At 49.6% G+C, this 20,576-nt stretch overlaps 1 protein-coding gene across 1 annotated transcript in view; it reads right to left on the bottom strand.

Annotated features, from left to right (window-relative positions):
• The window catches only part of LOC144249840 (uncharacterized), a 37,588-nt gene that overhangs the window by 1,532 nt on the left and 15,480 nt on the right, over positions 1-20,576 (bottom strand). The window contains exons 7-15 of the mRNA XM_077792037.1: positions 17,362-17,476; positions 17,070-17,167; positions 16,787-16,903; positions 15,698-15,812; positions 13,716-13,780; positions 2,358-2,472; positions 2,066-2,163; positions 1,783-1,899; positions 694-808 (exon numbers count right to left, since the gene is read on the bottom strand). Of these exons, the coding sequence (XP_077648163.1) occupies positions 694-808; positions 1,783-1,899; positions 2,066-2,163; positions 2,358-2,472; positions 13,716-13,780; positions 15,698-15,812; positions 16,787-16,903; positions 17,070-17,167; positions 17,362-17,476 (955 nt within the window). The remainder of the gene's footprint in view (positions 1-693; positions 809-1,782; positions 1,900-2,065; positions 2,164-2,357; positions 2,473-13,715; positions 13,781-15,697; positions 15,813-16,786; positions 16,904-17,069; positions 17,168-17,361; positions 17,477-20,576) is intronic.

The following is a 20,576-nucleotide window of genomic DNA, read 5'->3' as shown; positions in this document are numbered from 1 at the left end:
TGTGGTGTTTGGCTCACAAAAACCAACCAACCAACCAACAAAAAAGCGCTGGCATTATTATCAGATGAGCTCTGTGGCTACGTGCTCAGGAAGCCCTCATCTGACTTTAGTTAGGGATCACAACCTGGCTATTGTGATCACTCCTTGCCTAGTGGACTCAGGTGCGTAAGACCATGGAATTTATGCAAAAACAGATGATTCAGGCTGTCTCCCAGGCTGTGTTTTCTTCCCAATTTCATCCTGTTACTGCTTGCTAGAATCCTGGCAATGCTCTGCCCAGGCAGTGGTTTTCTGGTCACACAGAAGGCTTTCAATAGTACTGCTTCAGTCCACAAAATGCCAGTTCCCTCTTTAGCCCATGCATTCCCATGTTCCTTTGAAACCACTCCTATCCCAGACCATGAAAACATACTGCTCCTGGAGAGAGGCTTTCCTCCTCACTCCTCAAAGATGTCAGCTTTGGATGCCTGTTCATGTCCAGGGGAGGGCACCTGGTGGGGAGCCGCAATATCCACTGGGGTATACTATTGGACCTCAAGACCTTCCACCAGCAGAAGTGCAGTTGGCTTTGTGCACGAACCCAACACACCTGTTGGAGTGTTCTTGGGGGTCAGAGACTACTCTTTGTTGCTAAGAGTTGACCTGAGTCCACATCCTGACCCTTGCTCTCTGCTATCTGATTGTCTCACTTACTCTGACGGCGAGAGATGATTTGGCCCAGCTCATAATCCTCTGGATTCTCCTCAGTAAGGAAGTGTAGGTCGAGGGCGCTGCGGATGACGACAGGAGCCCTATCCTGGCAGGTCACCTGGAGCAGCATGGGAGACAGGCCTTCAGGAAATGGGCCTTGAAGTGACTACTCAAGGACAGTGGGCAGGGGCATTCTGGAGGCACCTCCACTCTAAATACAAGGGCAACATCCATGACCCTACTACCCGAGGCTGACCTCCTGCTCATCGTGTGGGCTCTTCCCACAGGCTACTAGCCCAATCCGTGTACATAGGACTTCCTGGGCCTGCCATTGCTCTTTGTGGAGCTGCACTCCTCTCGGAGTGAAAGGACCCCACTACCTGCATACAGATGCAATCTCATCCCACAAGTTGGGAGGAATGGGACAATAGCCTCCAAGATCCCAGGTCTGCCCGAGGATGCAGGCGGCATTGGGAATGGCCTAGGCACAAAACCTAGAGGCTTTGGTCTGGATTGCCAGGGCCAAAAACAGACCCAGGAACATGACCACACACAGGAGTGCTGAAAGATAGCCACGAGAGCTCCTGGCCTCCAGAGGCTCAGTGCTGGCTGGGATGTAGGAGGGCACCTCATCCGGCAAGGGTGGTCATTGGGTTACCTGGACATTTAGTGTGCTTGCTCCACATCCATATCGACTCTGCAGAGAGACTCTCTCAGCTCCTTGTTCAAGGAACATGCAGAACCTCACACTGCTGTCCTCCTCCATAGACGTCAGCATCCCATACAAGGGAACCTGCAACCTACTTCCTGTCCTATTCTCATCTGTCACCCATACCTGTCCCTGCCCTTCTGGACTGCATGCTGCCACCTGACACACAGACTCCCTCAGACATGGCAGTGGACAAGCTGCTGCACTCGCTCATCTCAGCTCCAGCCCTTCACACTGACCTCTCCCTTCTTGATTCCCATCTATCCTCCTGATCATCCAGAAGCTCCAAATTCAAGAGGGCATGAGTAGTCCATGGTATTGGACCAGTGTCTGCTCCCCACCCAGGTGTAAGCACCACGGGACACCCCTGCTCCCAGGCTTACCAGAACACTCTTGGCCATCTCTGGACTTTGTGTTTCTAGGTGGACACGAATTAAGCAGGTGTCTCCCACCTGCTTGTGGGAAAGCGGCCTGGAGGACTTGCAGGTTGATTCTGAGAACTGTGGGGGATGGAACATCAGCAAACCCAGAAACAGAAAGCCACCCCAGACTGTCAGTTGGCTCTATGGGCTTCCAGCAAATATGTCCAGGTGCTGAGGCTTCTTATTTCCTCAGGTCGGAGTGGAATGGCAGCACATGCACAGCTTGAATAAGGTAGGTGTTTACCTCCTTTCCCTTGACCTGGGGGCGTTTCCTCACGATGAAATATTGTATTCCCAGATTCATGGACAGACACACGAGTGCGTGGTCAGAGACCTTGATTTCTGCAGAGCGAAGTGGAGAGAATTGTTAGGTGGCACTCAAGGATTATACCACAAAACACCCACAACCCCTGAGAGTCTCCGCCAGGCCCATCACACTTTGGTATTTTGGGGCCAAGGCCCACTTTCTCTTGGCTGTCAGTTATCCTGAGCCCACTGTGGATCATGTCTCCCCACTGTCTGATTGTCCTACTTACTCTCATCCTCAGACATCATATACAGCAGCTCAAAGTTGTCCACATCCTCATGCTGCAACAAATTTTGGTCCAAGGCCCTGCGGATGAGGCTTGTCACCGTCTCCTGAAAGGTCACCTGGATCAGGGTGGGACAAATGTCATCAGAGAATGGCTTTTAGAAGAGCTACCCAGAAGACTGTGGTCAAACATTCAGGAGAAATCTCAGCTACATATACAAGGGCACAATCTTGTTATCCTGCTACCTGAGTGTGTCCTCCATATACCACCTGGGTTCTTGCAATGTGCTACTAGAACAATCCTGGTACAAATATCTGCCTGTACCTGCCATCTCCCCTCCCCCTGGGGAGCCACATTCCACTCATGTCAAAGGACCAAACTGCCTATGCACAGACACACTCTCATCTCACTGAGATGAGAGCAATGGGCCAGGGATCTGCGCACCAAGTGTGATCTGGGATGCAGGCTGCCTTTGTGGGTGGAAGAGGCAGATGCACTGAAAATTTGGGTCCTGACTGCCACGACACAAAACGGACTCAGATACAAGAGTGTGCACTTGAGTGCTTCATGATAGCTTTGAGAGGCCCTGGCCTCTGGAAGCTCGGTGCGGGTCTGGTTGTAATGATGTACTTGACTCAGCACTGGCAGTCACTGAACATGTCTCCTCTGCAGCTGGACACCTGCAGCATTAGCGTGTCTACTGCACATCCATAGAAATTCTGCCAAGAACCCCTTTAGCTCCGTATTTACATACATGCAAAGCCTAACATTTCCGAAGCTTTGGCATGACCCCCCAGGTGATCCCGACCCCAAATTCCTACACCTAGTCATGCTAAGGAGGTTCTCTTCCCTGCCACCAGGAACACATCCCCTCCTACACATGTGACAAGTCACTGCCACCTCCTCTGCTCCAACTTCACTCATTGAGAATACCAAGTTCTAGGCACTGCAGCCTGCACCCTGGACATATCTCTGCCTTCATCTGTCCACAGCACTTCCGTCTGCACTTCTGGCCTGCAAAACCCACCATACACAGGCCCACTCACCACTGAAGCTGGGCATGCTGATGCTCTCCCTCCTCAGGTCAAGCCCTTAAGACGGACCTCTCTCTTCTTTATTTCCCACCATAGCCCTGGGGTTGGCTGTGTCTCCTGCCTTCCACTGTGTGGACACCCAGGAGGCAGCCCTGCTGTCGGGCTTACCGGGATGCGCTTTGTCTCCCTCAGGCTCTGTCCCTCTAGGAGGACGTGAACAACGCGGCTGTCTTCCACCTGCTCGCTGGAGTGAAGCAGTGAGGAGCTGCTACTCACAGCTGCTGGGGTCCTGGATGCCACTGCCACAGAAGGTTCCAAGAACTGTGGGGGATGACAACATCAGCAAAGCCCAGCAACTGCACCCCACCCAGCCTGGCAGTTGGCTCTGTGGGCATTCTACAACATCCATCCAGAACCTGAGGTTCTTGTCCCCTTGGAGGATGTGGAGTGGCACCAGGAGTAAAGACTGAAGAAGGTGGCTGTTTTGGGAACAAGAGATCCAGCACCTGCTGGGTGGGGATGAAATCCCAGGAGATTAACCCCATGTTGCTGCTGAAATGTAGGTTCCTCCCACAAATGACAGGCAGGAGCTCATTCCTAAGCTGGTCCTGCCTGTAAGGTTCAAGGCTCTGAACCCTGAAGGGCTCCTCCGTGTTCTGATCATTTTCACCCTGGGTTGGGACCAAGAATGGTGGGGTCAAAATGGAAATGGTGACAAACAGAAAAATGACTTGTGCCAATACACTAGAGTCAAAGCACAATGGGACAGTTCCCATCAGTACAAACACACACACACACACACACACACAGAGTCAGAATAGGAGTCCTGGGCCATTCATCAGGGATCAGACTAGAGGGCCTGCTGGGCTCACCTGCCCTGTGCTACTCACTGTTACTCTTGAGCTCCTCTGCGACAATCGCCAGAGGCTCTGGCGTCTAAGATGAAGCCTCACCCAGTGTATCCACAAAAGGGCTAGTTGGCCCCCCTGAGATTCCTGGGAGCCTGAGGCTCGGCATTGTCTGCAACCACAGGAGAACATCCTTCTCCCTCCAGTGGCTCCAACCAAGTGAGCTCGGATGGCTTGGTCAGTGAAGTGGGTGCCTGGATACCAGGGTTCCATGTTCTGTTTGATCCATTGTCAAGGCAATGATGTCATTTCCTGTGCCCATACCTGAGCCTCTTTTCACATAAGACCACTTTCAACAGCCCTATGGGCTGCCGATTTCTCCTCCATGCCTACCCATCTCAGGTGCGCAGGTGTTCACCAACAACTACCCAAACATCCCCACCAGCATCTGCCCTGCTTGGTGCCACTAGAGTTCCAGCTTGGAGCCTTCAAAAATGCATTCACAACCAGTCCTTCCCTCTCAGCAGCTTTTGGACCCTGGTCCCATCATTGTGCAACTCATGGTGTGCCCAGTCTTTTCTGGAAAGTAGGGTAGCATCTAATCTCTAGGGTTTATTGTGTCTATTGGCCCATAACACCCTCTATTCTCTCTGAAACCAGAGATGGGACTCACAGGTGGCTAAAGCACAAATGTAGAGATGGGATAATCACAAGAAAGGGAGAGACAAAGAATGCACCCTAACTCAATCAGGCCTGTGTCCCACACAGGGACATGGCCAATGTCCGTCCCATCGTGGCTGCAGTTCCCTCTCTACACCATGGCAAGTTGGAGGGGACTGAGATGCAGAGGCTGCTCCCCTCTGCCATACAACTTCCCAAGGCTTCTCCTAAGATTTCAAAAGGGCCAAGTGTGTCTAGTGTTGGGGTCTCACAGAGACTCCGAGGTACCACAGCATCCTGCTGCCCAGAACCGGTTCACCCCTCACCTCAAGGGGGCTCAGCCTCTGGATTCATGGGAATTGAAGTGGGTACAGGTGATGGGATATCACCTCCAAGACTGAGTTATGCCAAGTCCATGACCCCTGTCTGCATCCCTGTCTCCAGCACCACTCCCCCCTCTCTCTTTCCTCCTCAGAGCAAACAAATCCATTTAGCAAGTGTGTCCTGTGATAAAGACATGACGGTCACCCATCCTCTCATTACAAAAACACTGAGGCTCAGCCAACATGGATCCTACAGGGAACACAGGCATAAACTCAGACTCCGATCCTCCCAGCCGAGCCTCAGTGGAGCCTGGACTCCCAGCCTCCTGAGTCAAGGAAACAGAGGTTCCTAGCCGAGCCAAACTGAACTTGGATGCAGCCGCACACAAACTGAACTCATCAATGCCCCCTTGCTCTCAGTTGTGAGTAAGAGGGGAAGTGGTGTTTCACAACCCTGGACATCAAGTGCAGTCTCCAGGCTTTGGGGTGTGCCCTGGCCTCTGTCTATCTGCCCAGGCTCTCCAACCCACACTGGCCTCTTACCCAACCTCCTCCTAGGGCCAAACTCAATCCTGCCTCTCAATTTCTGCTGCCTTCCCCAACACACTGCTCCCCAAAATGAGCAGGGCTGGCTCTCGGTTATCATGCTGGTGCCAGCAGCAATGCCACCCCACTGACATAATTCTGAGTCCCAACCTAGGCACTCCAGCTGTCTTTGCCACACCTGGCCTGTTTGGGCTCTGGCTCTTGCTCTTTTCTTTCATGTGCATGTGTTTTGAGGTTTTGAGTTTCTCCCACTGCAGAATGCAGCTGTAGCAGGGTAGAGCTCATGAGGGTGACACTCTGAGCCACATCCAATCCCATCAGGACTGTTCACTGGGGTGATGCTGGAACACAGTGATGAGTGAATACATGGGAGGTGGTTGGACCCACCTTGCCTCTGAGTGGCTTCCTTTCAGGACAGGAATGTAGGGATGGGAGCCCCTGGCGTGGGATGCTTTGCACAAGGCGTGACCATGGGCTCTCTTTCCTGGCAAAAATGGCTCCACTCAGCATGGAGAGCACTGTCATTCCTGGTGGCTAACAACAGCCCTGGACCCCAGAAAGGAACCCACACTTAAGTTTTACGTCTGAGTGTGCGTGTCCTCGAGGAAATGAGGTCTCCTGATCCCAGATGCAAAGGGGTAAGTCCTCTAACTCCAGGGGCCATGAAGGGACATCTGAGTTTCCCTCGTCCTTCTTTCCCTCTCTAACTAACCACAGTTAGGACCCTGGCCTCATTCCCCAGTGAGGATCATTAGGCTCCATAAAGGACAGTCTCTAAGATGCTCAGTGGACCAACACCCTCTGCACAACCCATAACCCTATTCACCCAAGAGGCAAGAGGATTTCTATTCAGGAAAACCAGGAAAGGGAGAGCCTTTCTCAAGGACACAAGGACATTAGTGAGTGAGGGAGTGATTAATGGATGGAGAACTATTTCCAACACCAACTTCCAGGAGCATATATGGCCCCCTGGAGAATTCTGCAGTGTGTTGGTGATTAAGGAGAATGTGTGAATTCAGGGGTCACTAGGTCCTCTCAGCCATAAGGAGGGAAACTGCCATAAAGGAACTAGGACAAGGGTGCGAGGAATGCTCACTGGGGGGAGATCGGAAGGAAGGAAAGTGTACTCATTAGAAAAGTGTCGCCTGAAAATTCTTAGCCAGCCAAAAGTCGTGCGAACTTGTGTGGGAAAAGAGTCTTTGCACAGTGATGAAGCTAAGAGCTCACATGATGGAACACAGCATCAACTGGGACCAAATCCAATATCTGATATTCTTGTAGGAAGAGGAGAGTCTGGACCCAGAGACCAGGGAGACTGGGGGATACCGGATATGTGAGGTTGGAGCCAGGGCGGGATGCCCATATGGGAACCACAGATCGTGGGCAGCAATAGGAGAGTGGGCAAGGGCTGGGAGAGTTGGGGAGACAGTCCCCTTGAAACCTGGGAGGGGTTATGGCACTGGGACAGCCCAACACCTACTGTGTTGAGCCTCTGGAGCTCAACGGAAGACACTTCCTCTGTTGTCGGCCACCCAGTTAACAGAGTTTGGTTGCAGCAGCCTAGGACCCAGCTGAAGGTCTGAGCATGTTGGCCATGCAGGTTGGATCTGGACCACAGACACCCTCATCAGAGATTGTAGGGTCTCAGCCCTGAGGCAAGACAGGCACTAAGTCAGGCCAGGAGGGGAAACGGATAGGCACACACTCTGGGGGCTGGTGCCTGTGTTACTGGGAGCACTTCTGATCGCAATTCCCTGATCTGCTGCCAACACAGGCTACAGAGGAGGGTACAGAAACACAGACCACGGATCTGCCCCACTCAGTGGGCCCAGGCCAACACCACACCCAGCAGCCTCGTGCCATACCCAATGAGTCTCGAAGCGGCCCCCTCTTCCCATCCTGAGAGCTCTTCCCTTCCTCATGTGCCAATAGCTCCCTACTGTCACTGGCAATATCTACTCTGTGAGATGTCAACATCCGTGGGTACTGTTCTCTCATCCCAGGACAGTGTGGTCCCACACACCCTGGTGAAATGGGCCACCTGGAGGCTGGACCTGGAGGTTGTTGAGGCTGAATGGCAGCGGTGGTCCTCTGGCACTTAATATTATTTAAGTTAAAAAAAACAAAAACAAAAACAAAAAACGGGTCTTGGTGCTCAAAAATGTTTGATTTGCATATTCTCATCCCCTAACCCCAATATTTTCATTATTTCCTCACATATGAAATCTTACTAGCATAAAGGTAATTTCGTATTAAACAAAGTGGATTGAAATAACATTGGTAAAAATAATCAATCACCATACTTTCAATTTTTGTTCTGCTTTCCTATTAGAAACCACTTGGATACAAGAGAACAGAGGACAGACTCATGGAAATGCTTGAAATGACAAGAAGCTCCCACTCAAGCTCAGCATTCAGTCCTGGACAGGGTAAGACCAGGCCACTTTGACATCTGTGCCAAAGAGTCTACCAGACAGAATCCTCTGACTGATCCCTGACTGAGCCATAGGAACTGGCTAGAAAAGCCTTCACATCCTCAATACATTCTTCACGTCAGAATACTTGACAACCATTGATATCCATCTCTCGTTAACTTGCTCCCCAGCCAACCATTCTTCAACAAATTCAAAGGAGTAACTCATGCAAGCACACAGAAAGGGGTGTTCACTACACACATCCATGTGCGAAAAAGACAACTGGTATTTCTTGTTTGGGCTATTTCAAATGAAATCCCTTCTGCATGACCTCCACAAACCAAAGGAAAATATTTGTGAAATTCCCACGTAGAAGACAAGATACACTTGCCAAGGAGGCAGTGGCAAGAATTTTGACACTCCAAATGTAGAGTGTGTGTTTAGGAAGCAGTCACAGTTTCCATGAGAGAGTCCCATGAAATCAATTAGGAAGATCCATGCTCTAGCCCTACCATGCAAGTGATGTGACTTGAAAGAGTCACTTAGTCTTAGTAACCATCATCACTAACAACTAAGTCAATGAATAAAGGTCCTCAGGTGCCAAGCTACAAAATGTGGGATGAGCATGGATGAGGATGGGTGGGAGAAGTCTCCAACTCTAACACAATTAGGGAAGGATGTGCTGACCTCAAGTGGCTGGGGGGCTGGGATCCTGCCACAGAGGGGGATTCCAAACCTCACATCCCCTGACCCAGGCCAGAAGACCAGGTAGAGTCCAAGGACCCTGGGGTGGCCCAATGGCAATAAAGGTCAAAAGGAACTAGGGATCTGCCTGGTCCCTCAATCCCCTACTCTGAGCAGGGCTGCATGACGAGGCCAGAGGCCATCCACAGCAATCTGCCTTTACAGGAAAACAGGGACTGCAGGCTGCCTCTGGCTCACTGAATCAGGGTGGTGTTTTCATAAAGCAAGACCACTTCCTCACATTTGACCAGCAGCTCATGTGTTGACAGCACAATGACTGACTTGACTCAGGCCCTGATGAATGAAATAGAAAATTCATAGCAAACCCATCTTTAGCTCTTCCACATCATCAGGGGCTCTGATTCAATTCCGTCCAGAAAGGTGTCTGAAATGATTTCTAAACATGCTGGGGACTCACCTCTGTGTGGAACTTTTCAGGAAAAAGGGGATCAAATCTCATGAAGCAACTCTTCTCTCTTCTAGCCCATGGGCAATGCAAGGAACCTGCATGATACCAGAGGCTCACTTCTCTCTTCTCATGTCTTCTGGAAAGGATTCGTTAATGCTTCCTGCAAGGTGAAGCAGAAGCCTGCATCCCCAGCTGCACAGAAGTGTTTTAGGGCAGTGTCTCCCTTAAAACCCAAAAATAAAAAAACAGGTCATTCAACAGGCACATGGATTCGAGTACATGTTCAATGATCCCTCCTCCCTGGAGCCTTCCACATGCCCATCTTCCACATTCACAGAGCAATGCTTGGCCATTCTCAAGACCAGGAGACCATGATGCTCATCACCAGGAAGTCAATAAGGAACATGAAGAGAGCAGCATGGATTGCAGAAGGTGGCACATCAAGGATCTTCAGCTCTGCTGCTAGAACACAAGAGCTTAACTTCAGTATTGACTTTTTGCCAACTACCAAGTACGATAGCAGTGTCAAGCCCAATATGCAGATATGCAAGTAGTAGGTGACACCCCGCATCCATTCACAAAAGTGGGCAACATCTGCATCAGAACAAGGAAGTATCTTACCCTTACTCATAAAAATCATCAGAAACAAAATAAAATGGATGCAAGACTTCTCATTTCACTATTAGGTAGCTGTTGGAATTCCCTATTAAATAATACCTCCTCCAAAATAAAAAGTATCTCAGACATGTGTCAACTATTCAATGGATGACATTTTAAAAACTATGGACTTTACTTAATATTTATGTATGCTATATCCCTGCCTAAGGCTCTATGAGAAAGGAGCACATAGAATTGGATCTTTGAAAATCTCACATTTGCTGATAAATATTACTGCTGATCTCAGGCATGGCGAAGTGAAAAGTGGGACTTTGGATATTCCAAGAATGCTATGTTGTGGGATTGGTGTCCCTGATTCATACATAGCATATGGTTTCTATGAAATCCAGTGAGGGAGCAGGAGTAACGAAGCTGATTGCACAGATGACCTCAGGGAATACTGACAGATAGGCCAAATGAAAAATATGTTCCAGCTAACCATTGGTATTTGGGCTTCTGATCCCAGTCCTGTTTTTAAAAAAGGTGCAGACAGGCAGTGTTCATTAAAAACTGTCTACCATGTAAAAGTGGGTAATTTAAATGGCATCTAGTTACACATCTGATAGAATGGTCTGGCAACATATGAATTTCATTCTAACAACAACAACAACAACAAAACATAGAAAATGAGACATAAAGATAAAACCTTGTCTTCACCAGGATGCCTAAAAATAGGTTTTATTTGGCTCATGCAAATAAATATCTTTCAATAGAATTTCTGATTTCTGAATGAACCCATTCAACTTCATACTGCACAGATCACAAGGTTTTCTTTACAGAATATTCTCTTCTTCTTCTTAAAGCCTCACATAGAAAATGTCTCACAGGACATAGGAGGGGAATGACCCAAAGGATGAGAGAATGGCTGGAACCGTTCTCAAATGTGCCCATGTAGCCTAAAGTTTGAAGGCATCTAATTGTACTCTAAAACAATTATGAACCTATTTGATCCATTATTAATAAATATCACCACTTTACCACTTGAACCAAATCACAGAAAATTGGAAACAGATGATCATTGGCTTTGATACCTTTACTTCTGTTTCATTACTCAGAGTCGATCAACTCTACACTTCAAGTGACACAGATTTATTACAGAATGCCTAAGATCCTAAGGATCTATTTTAGCTCAGCCCATGGTATTGCTTCATTATTTTATCATTTTGTAAGTAATAAAATATAACTTCATGTTGGATGATATATTCAAGCCATGAATATATCATCCAACATTGTTCTTCCCAAAATATTAGCCCAATTTCTGCGCGTGCTCACTTACTGTTTAGGAATTTTACTAATTGTTTGAAGGTTCTAGAGGACCTGTTAGACTCCTGATGGACAAACCATACGACATACTCCAGAGAACGGACGAGTGCCATAAGAAGAAAATAAGGTCAGCCTACAGCAATGGGCAGCTGCCTGCCCTCGGCTGGGAGGAGCCCTGGCCATGGCACCAGGGCTGCTGGGCAGCAGAAGCCTCCACAGCCCTGCAGGGAGCCTGGAGCACAGCTCTGCCTAACCATGCTCAGCCCTGGACAGATGCACATGAGTTCCCATCACAGGCTCGAGTGTGACAGTCCCAGGTGCATGCCTGTCATGCCAGCCACCAGGGAGGCTGAGGCAAGAGGAACGTTTGAGGTCAGCCTTGGCAACTTAGACCCCGAGGCAAAGGGGAAATACTTTTACAGGGGTCTCTGAGGGTGTAGCTCAGGTAGGTCACTTGCCTCACAGGCTCAAGGCCCTGGGTTCAATCCCCAGAACCCACGTACACACAAAAAGTGAACTTGGAATATTGTTTAAAATGATGGATCAGGTACACACAAGGACTTCAATATGACCTCTCAGAGGAGCTCAATTTGAGATCAGACTGAACAAAAGACCACCTGGACCATTGACTCAGTGTCTGAAACCCTCTGTGAGCATGGGAAGCACTGCTGGCAAGACACCAGAGGGCCAAAGCACTTGTGCCCCCTGCAGGGGTGTCTCTTGTCTACCGCCAAAGACTGTTCCCCTCCTGGGGCAGCTGAGAGCAAGCTGGGCCTTGGAGCAAGGACTAGTGCTTTAGATATAGACTATGCAAGCAAGGGGCAATGTCTTTAATAAAACTAAAATTAAAAAGTCACATTGAAAAAATTTTAAAAAGAAGAAAATAAGGTCAAGTAGAGGAAGCCCATTTTCACAGGAAAAAATCCCCCAGTGAAAAGCATCAGAATAGATACCAAGAAAAATACCAACAAAAACAGTGTGCTCCCACTATGTATCTACTCAACATGCAAAAGTTAGAAAGCTAGATAATACAATCCTGGCCACAGGTAGAGCTATGCAGAAGAGCCACCTGGCAGTGCTTAGTCAAAGAAGTAAACATGCACACTTTGACCTAGAAATTCCACCTGTGTGTAAACCAGGCGGTGCTTAAGCAGTTTCACAAGGGGACATGCACAGGGAAATTTATCCTCAGGTTCTTATAGAGTTGTCTGTGCTTACAGGGAGTTGATGGTTGTCAAGATGCCCACAGCTGCGAAAGTCAAAAGCTAAAAAAATAATAGATGCCAACCTGGATATATTAATAATCCCGTATCTATGATCACCTTCATAAGGTAGCTTCCCAACTTCTGTGTGGAAGTGTGTTTCTCCTTGGCCCTTACACTGTTGTGGAGACCACTAGGAGTTCAGCTTTGTGCAGGATCATCTGACCTGGACTTTTTGCAAGACCTGTACAGCCCTCACACATGCTCAGATGCTACAGGACTTTTCAGACCAGTCCAGACAACAGGAGGCATCCATTCATTGTCTGCACTCTACAGATTCCTAGATGCACGACATTCATTACCATCAAATGCAGAATTTTCATCAAAAACTAATATATATATCATTCCAATCTGAATCAAGAAAATCGGAAATATCCCCAAATCCAAAGAGTGGATCCCCATTGTGATGCTACAAGTTGAAAATTCCACAGCTGACCTCATGGGATGGTTCACAGTCAAAAGACAGCTGCATGAAAAATATTACATGACATGACCTTCCTGCTATGTGAAAAGTGGCATGTGAAGTACACATGCATGTCTTCCTCAGACATGGGTTCATTTGCAAGACACCTTGTGCAATTGAAAATACTCCAAAAGGGGAGAAATCAGAACCGTGTCTCCAAAGTATTTCAGCAGAGACCAACTCCATCTGTCTATCTATCTCTCAGTGAGTGTGTGTGCTCTTGTGTGTGTTTGTGTGTCTTTGTTTGTGTTTGTACCATCATAGCTGATACTTCATTGCCCCCATTGGAAAACTGACTCAGATAACGCCATCTGCCAAACTCCTAAAAACCAAAGTTCTTGCTGACAGAATGAAACATTCCTTCCTGTTGGTTTGGATGTGTCCTTTAGGAATCACTGCTACATTTAGTATACTCAAATCATCACAGTAGATCAGGTAACAAAAACATATATATTTTAAAATAATAATATATTAATGGAAACAACAAATACAGGATAGAGTAACAACTGTGTTACTAAACAAGGTCAAGGACAATGGCAAACTATAGATTTAAACTTTGAAGAAAATAGTAATCAATGTAAATATTCCTGGGCTGCCTCAGCCCCGCCCAGGCACACAGCAGCAGAATGGTTTTGCAAGCATCCTCAGGAGGGCAGGAGCCTTCTTTCCAGGACGAGAGGGAGGTTGAGGCTGGATCCACCCATCATTCTTTTGGGAGAGGCTCCTTTTCCTCAGCACAAAGTTGGATTTTTTGTGAGCATTCTTGGCATAAAATACGTTGGCCTCTGCTGGAATCCTCAGCTCTGGGGAGAGAGGGGTGTACAAAAAGAAGGTGGCACTCAGGAGGTGCTCCCTAGGACACGCCAACATCTGAGAGCCTGTGCCAGAAAAGGCCAGAGCCACACACCTGAGAGCTCTCCAATTCAGCACCAATACCAACAAAGACAGCCTCCACAGTCCTCCCTGAGGAAGAACTAGGCAGAGCACTTCAACAGACCTAATGTCTGTTCCTACCGAAGGCTTTGGACTCCAGAATATCTCAGGTCCTCTTGCATCTGCCAAAGCACACCACTAGGGTTTGCATCTGAAATCTCCCACAAAAGGCTCCTGTGCCGAAGATTCAGTCCCCACGTGAGCCATCTTCATAGGTGGGTTTGGAGGGAAGCATTGGATGGTGAGTGCTCTGATGTCAACATGAAATTCTCATTCAAGATGAATACACTACTGGGGGGTGGGAGGGACTGGAAGAAAGGTTGAGCATGGTTGGAGTAAGACCTAAACAGGGTTGTGCCCTGGGCAACAGTACCTTGTTCCTGTTGGCTCCACTGAATCCTCATTCTCCAAGTAGAGGTCCTCCCTCTCCATCTTTCTCTCTCTCCCTCTCTGCCAGCCTCGTTCTCTCTCTCCCAGTCTATGCCTTTGTGGCAAGGGCTGAGGAGCTCTCCACTGCCACACACTAGAGCTTTATGGACAGCCTCAGTGCACAACCAAAGAGAAAGCTATGAAACCCAGAGAAAAGGCCTAGGATTCCTCCTCTGAGTTATTTTCCTCAAGTATGGCCACAGTGAGGACAGGCTGACCAGCACGGATACCACGTTAGAGCCATGCTTCTGCGTTGGTGGAGCCCGCCTCCATGTGAACCAGGCTTCTGAGAATGGAGGCCACATTCCAAATACTGCCCTACTGAGAACAATGGTTCCAAAGACCAGCAAAGGGACTGCTTCCCTCCAACATGGTGTATGGCCCAGTGGTGCCATGACCCCGAGTGGGGGAATACAACAGCCGCTTCTCCTTCCTCTGAACATGTGTTTCCTGTCGCCCTCCTCTAACCTAGAGCCTGTTCTCCATCCCTTCTGGGTTGGATGTGGAGATCTCTGCTATGAATTTCTTAGGCTACCAAGGCCCCAGACAGACTTCCTCTTCCATAGACTCTACTAACCTAACAGTAGGTTAAGATAGGAGACAAGTGATCCTAGAACTCATAGGGATGGTGGACTTCAGGGTACATAGGCTGGGATAATGGCTGCTGTGGTGTTTGGCTCACAAAAACCAACCAACCAACCAACAAAAAAGCGCTGGCATTATTATCAGATGAGCTCTGTGGCTACGTGCTCAGGAAGCCCTCATCTGACTTTAGTTAGGGATCACAACCTGGCTATTGTGATCACTCCTTGCCTAGTGGACTCAGGTGCGTAAGACCATGGAATTTATGCAAAAACAGATGATTCAGGCTGTCTCCCAGGCTGTGTTTTCTTCCCAATTTCATCCTGTTACTGCTTGCTAGAATCCTGGCAATGCTCTGCCCAGGCAGTGGTTTTCTGGTCACACAGAAGGCTTTCAATAGTACTGCTTCAGTCCACAAAATGCCAGTTCCCTCTTTAGCCCATGCATTCCCATGTTCCTTTGAAACCACTCCTATCCCAGACCATGAAAACATACTGCTCCTGGAGAGAGGCTTTCCTCCTCACTCCTCAAAGATGTCAGCTTTGGATGCCTGTTCATGTCCAGGGGAGGGCACCTGGTGGGGAGCCGCAATATCCACTGGGGTATACTATTGGACCTCAAGACCTTCCACCAGCAGAAGTGCAGTTGGCTTTGTGCACGAACCCAACACACCTGTTGGAGTGTTCTTGGGGGTCAGAGACTACTCTTTGTTGCTAAGAGTTGACCTGAGTCCACATCCTGACCCTTGCTCTCTGCTATCTGATTGTCTCACTTACTCTGACGGCGAGAGATGATTTGGCCCAGCTCATAATCCTCTGGATTCTCCTCAGTAAGGAAGTGTAGGTCGAGGGCGCTGCGGATGACGACAGGAGCCCTATCCTGGCAGGTCACCTGGAGCAGCATGGGAGACAGGCCTTCAGGAAATGGGCCTTGAAGTGACTACTCAAGGACAGTGGGCAGGGGCATTCTGGAGGCACCTCCACTCTAAATACAAGGGCAACATCCATGACCCTACTACCCGAGGCTGACCTCCTGCTCATCGTGTGGGCTCTTCCCACAGGCTACTAGCCCAATCCGTGTACATAGGACTTCCTGGGCCTGCCATTGCTCTTTGTGGAGCTGCACTCCTCTCGGAGTGAAAGGACCCCACTACCTGCATACAGATGCAATCTCATCCCACAAGTTGGGAGGAATGGGACAATAGCCTCCAAGATCCCAGGTCTGCCCGAGGATGCAGGCGGCATTGGGAATGGCCTAGGCACAAAACCTAGAGGCTTTGGTCTGGATTGCCAGGGCCAAAAACAGACCCAGGAACATGACCACACACAGGAGTGCTGAAAGATAGCCACGAGAGCTCCTGGCCTCCAGAGGCTCAGTGCTGGCTGGGATGTAGGAGGGCACCTCATCCGGCAAGGGTGGTCATTGGGTTACCTGGACATTTAGTGTGCTTGCTCCACATCCATATCGACTCTGCAGAGAGACTCTCTCAGCTCCTTGTTCAAGGAACATGCAGAACCTCACACTGCTGTCCTCCTCCATAGACGTCAGCATCCCATACAAGGGAACCTGCAACCTACTTCCTGTCCTATTCTCATCTGTCACCCATACCTGTCCCTGCCCTTCTGGACTGCATGCTGCCACCTGACACACAGACTCCCTCAGACATGGCAGTGGACAAGCTGCTGCACTCGCTCATCTCAGCTCCAGCCCTTCACACTGACCTCTCCCTTCTTGATTCCCATCTATCCTCCTGATCATCCAGAAGCTCCAAATTCAAGAGGGCATGAGTAGTCCATGGTATTGGACCAGTGTCTGCTCCCCACCCAGGTGTAAGCACCACGGGACACCCCTGCTCCCAGGCTTACCAGAACACTCTTGGCCATCTCTGGACTTTGTGTTTCTAGGTGGACACGAATTAAGCAGGTGTCTCCCACCTGCTTGTGGGAAAGCGGCCTGGAGGACTTGCAGGTTGATTCTGAGAACTGTGGGGGATGGAACATCAGCAAACCCAGAAACAGAAAGCCACCCCAGACTGTCAGTTGGCTCTATGGGCTTCCAGCAAATATGTCCAGGTGCTGAGGCTTCTTATTTCCTCAGGTCGGAGTGGAATGGCAGCACATGCACAGCTTGAATAAGGTAGGTGTTTACCTCCTTTCCCTTGACCTGGGGGCGTTTCCTCACGATGAAATATTGTATTCCCAGATTCATGGACAGACACACGAGTGCGTGGTCAGAGACCTTGATTTCTGCAGAGCGAAGTGGAGAGAATTGTTAGGTGGCACTCAAGGATTATACCACAAAACACCCACAACCCCTGAGAGTCTCCGCCAGGCCCATCACACTTTGGTATTTTGGGGCCAAGGCCCACTTTCTCTTGGCTGTCAGTTATCCTGAGCCCACTGTGGATCATGTCTCCCCACTGTCTGATTGTCCTACTTACTCTCATCCTCAGACATCATATACAGCAGCTCAAAGTTGTCCACATCCTCATGCTGCAACAAATTTTGGTCCAAGGCCCTGCGGATGAGGCTTGTCACCGTCTCCTGAAAGGTCACCTGGATCAGGGTGGGACAAATGTCATCAGAGAATGGCTTTTAGAAGAGCTACCCAGAAGACTGTGGTCAAACATTCAGGAGAAATCTCAGCTACATATACAAGGGCACAATCTTGTTATCCTGCTACCTGAGTGTGTCCTCCATATACCACCTGGGTTCTTGCAATGTGCTACTAGAACAATCCTGGTACAAATATCTGCCTGTACCTGCCATCTCCCCTCCCCCTGGGGAGCCACATTCCACTCATGTCAAAGGACCAAACTGCCTATGCACAGACACACTCTCATCTCACTGAGATGAGAGCAATGGGCCAGGGATCTGCGCACCAAGTGTGATCTGGGATGCAGGCTGCCTTTGTGGGTGGAAGAGGCAGATGCACTGAAAATTTGGGTCCTGACTGCCACGACACAAAACGGACTCAGATACAAGAGTGTGCACTTGAGTGCTTCATGATAGCTTTGAGAGGCCCTGGCCTCTGGAAGCTCGGTGCGGGTCTGGTTGTAATGATGTACTTGACTCAGCACTGGCAGTCACTGAACATGTCTCCTCTGCAGCTGGACACCTGCAGCATTAGCGTGTCTACTGCACATCCATAGAAATTCTGCCAAGAACCCCTTTAGCTCCGTATTTACATACATGCAAAGCCTAACATTTCCGAAGCTTTGGCATGACCCCCCAGGTGATCCCGACCCCAAATTCCTACACCTAGTCATGCTAAGGAGGTTCTCTTCCCTGCCACCAGGAACACATCCCCTCCTACACATGTGACAAGTCACTGCCACCTCCTCTGCTCCAACTTCACTCATTGAGAATACCAAGTTCTAGGCACTGCAGCCTGCACCCTGGACATATCTCTGCCTTCATCTGTCCACAGCACTTCCGTCTGCACTTCTGGCCTGCAAAACCCACCATACACAGGCCCACTCACCACTGAAGCTGGGCATGCTGATGCTCTCCCTCCTCAGGTCAAGCCCTTAAGACGGACCTCTCTCTTCTTTATTTCCCACCATAGCCCTGGGGTTGGCTGTGTCTCCTGCCTTCCACTGTGTGGACACCCAGGAGGCAGCCCTGCTGTCGGGCTTACCGGGATGCGCTTTGTCTCCCTCAGGCTCTGTCCCTCTAGGAGGACGTGAACAACGCGGCTGTCTTCCACCTGCTCGCTGGAGTGAAGCAGTGAGGAGCTGCTACTCACAGCTGCTGGGGTCCTGGATGCCACTGCCACAGAAGGTTCCAAGAACTGTGGGGGATGACAACATCAGCAAAGCCCAGCAACTGCACCCCACCCAGCCTGGCAGTTGGCTCTGTGGGCATTCTACAACATCCATCCAGAACCTGAGGTTCTTGTCCCCTTGGAGGATGTGGAGTGGCACCAGGAGTAAAGACTGAAGAAGGTGGCTGTTTTGGGAACAAGAGATCCAGCACCTGCTGGGTGGGGATGAAATCCCAGGAGATTAACCCCATGTTGCTGCTGAAATGTAGGTTCCTCCCACAAATGACAGGCAGGAGCTCATTCCTAAGCTGGTCCTGCCTGTAAGGTTCAAGGCTCTGAACCCTGAAGGGCTCCTCCGTGTTCTGATCATTTTCACCCTGGGTTGGGACCAAGAATGGTGGGGTCAAAATGGAAATGGTGACAAACAGAAAAATGACTTGTGCCAATACACTAGAGTCAAAGCACAATGGGACAGTTCCCATCAGTACAAACACACACACACACACACACACAGAGTCAGAATAGGAGTCCTGGGCCATTCATCAGGGATCAGACTAGAGGGCCTGCTGGGCTCACCTGCCCTGTGCTACTCACTGTTACTCTTGAGCTCCTCTGCGACAATCGCCAGAGGCTCTGGCGTCTAAGATGAAGCCTCACCCAGTGTATCCACAAAAGGGCTAGTTGGCCCCCCTGAGATTCCTGGGAGCCTGAGGCTCGGCATTGTCTGCAACCACAGGAGAACATCCTTCTCCCTCCAGTGGCTCCAACCAAGTGAGCTCGGATGGCTTGGTCAGTGAAGTGGGTGCCTGGATACCAGGGTTCCATGTTCTGTTTGATCCATTGTCAAGGCAATGATGTCATTTCCTGTGCCCATACCTGAGCCTCTTTTCACATAAGACCACTTTCAACAGCCCTATGGGCTGCCGATTTCTCCTCCATGCCTACCCATCTCAGGTGCGCAGGTGTTCACCAACAACTACCCAAACATCCCCACCAGCATCTGCCCTGCTTGGTGCCACTAGAGTTCCAGCTTGGAGCCTTCAAAAATGCATTCACAACCAGTCCTTCCCTCTCAGCAGCTTTTGGACCCTGGTCCCATCATTGTGCAACTCATGGTGTGCCCAGTCTTTTCTGGAAAGTAGGGTAGCATCTAATCTCTAGGGTTTATTGTGTCTATTGGCCCATAACACCCTCTATTCTCTCTGAAACCAGAGATGGGACTCACAGGTGGCTAAAGCACAAATGTAGAGATGGGATAATCACAAGAAAGGGAGAGACAAAGAATGCACCCTAACTCAATCAGGCCTGTGTCCCACACAGGGACATGGCCAATGTCCGTCCCATCGTGGCTGCAGTTCCCTCTCTACACCATGGCAAGTTGGAGGGGACTGAGATGCAGAGGCTGCTCCCCTCTGCCATACAACTTCCCAAGGCTTCTCCTAAGATTTCAAAAGGGCCAAGTGTGTCTAGTGTTGGGGTCTCACAGAGACTCCGAGGTACCACAGCATCCTGCTGCCCAGAACCGGTTCACCCCTCACCTCAAGGGGGCTCAGCCTCTGGATTCATGGGAATTGAAGTGGGTACAGGTGATGGGATATCACCTCCAAGACTGAGTTATGCCAAGTCCATGACCCCTGTCTGCATCCCTGTCTCCAGCACCACTCCCCCCTCTCTCTTTCCTCCTCAGAGCAAACAAATCCATTTAGCAAGTGTGTCCTGTGATAAAGACATGACGGTCACCCATCCTCTCATTACAAAAACACTGAGGCTCAGCCAACATGGATCCTACAGGGAACACAGGCATAAACTCAGACTCCGATCCTCCCAGCCGAGCCTCAGTGGAGCCTGGACTCCCAGCCTCCTGAGTCAAGGAAACAGAGGTTCCTAGCC

The sequence above is a fragment of the Urocitellus parryii genome, chromosome 12, assembly GCF_045843805.1.
Source record: "Urocitellus parryii isolate mUroPar1 chromosome 12, mUroPar1.hap1, whole genome shotgun sequence".
In the NCBI taxonomy this organism is placed as follows: Eukaryota; Metazoa; Chordata; class Mammalia; order Rodentia; family Sciuridae; genus Urocitellus; species Urocitellus parryii.
The sequence above is the reverse complement of the archived record's forward strand: the minus strand, read 5'-3'. Positions and strand labels throughout refer to the sequence as shown.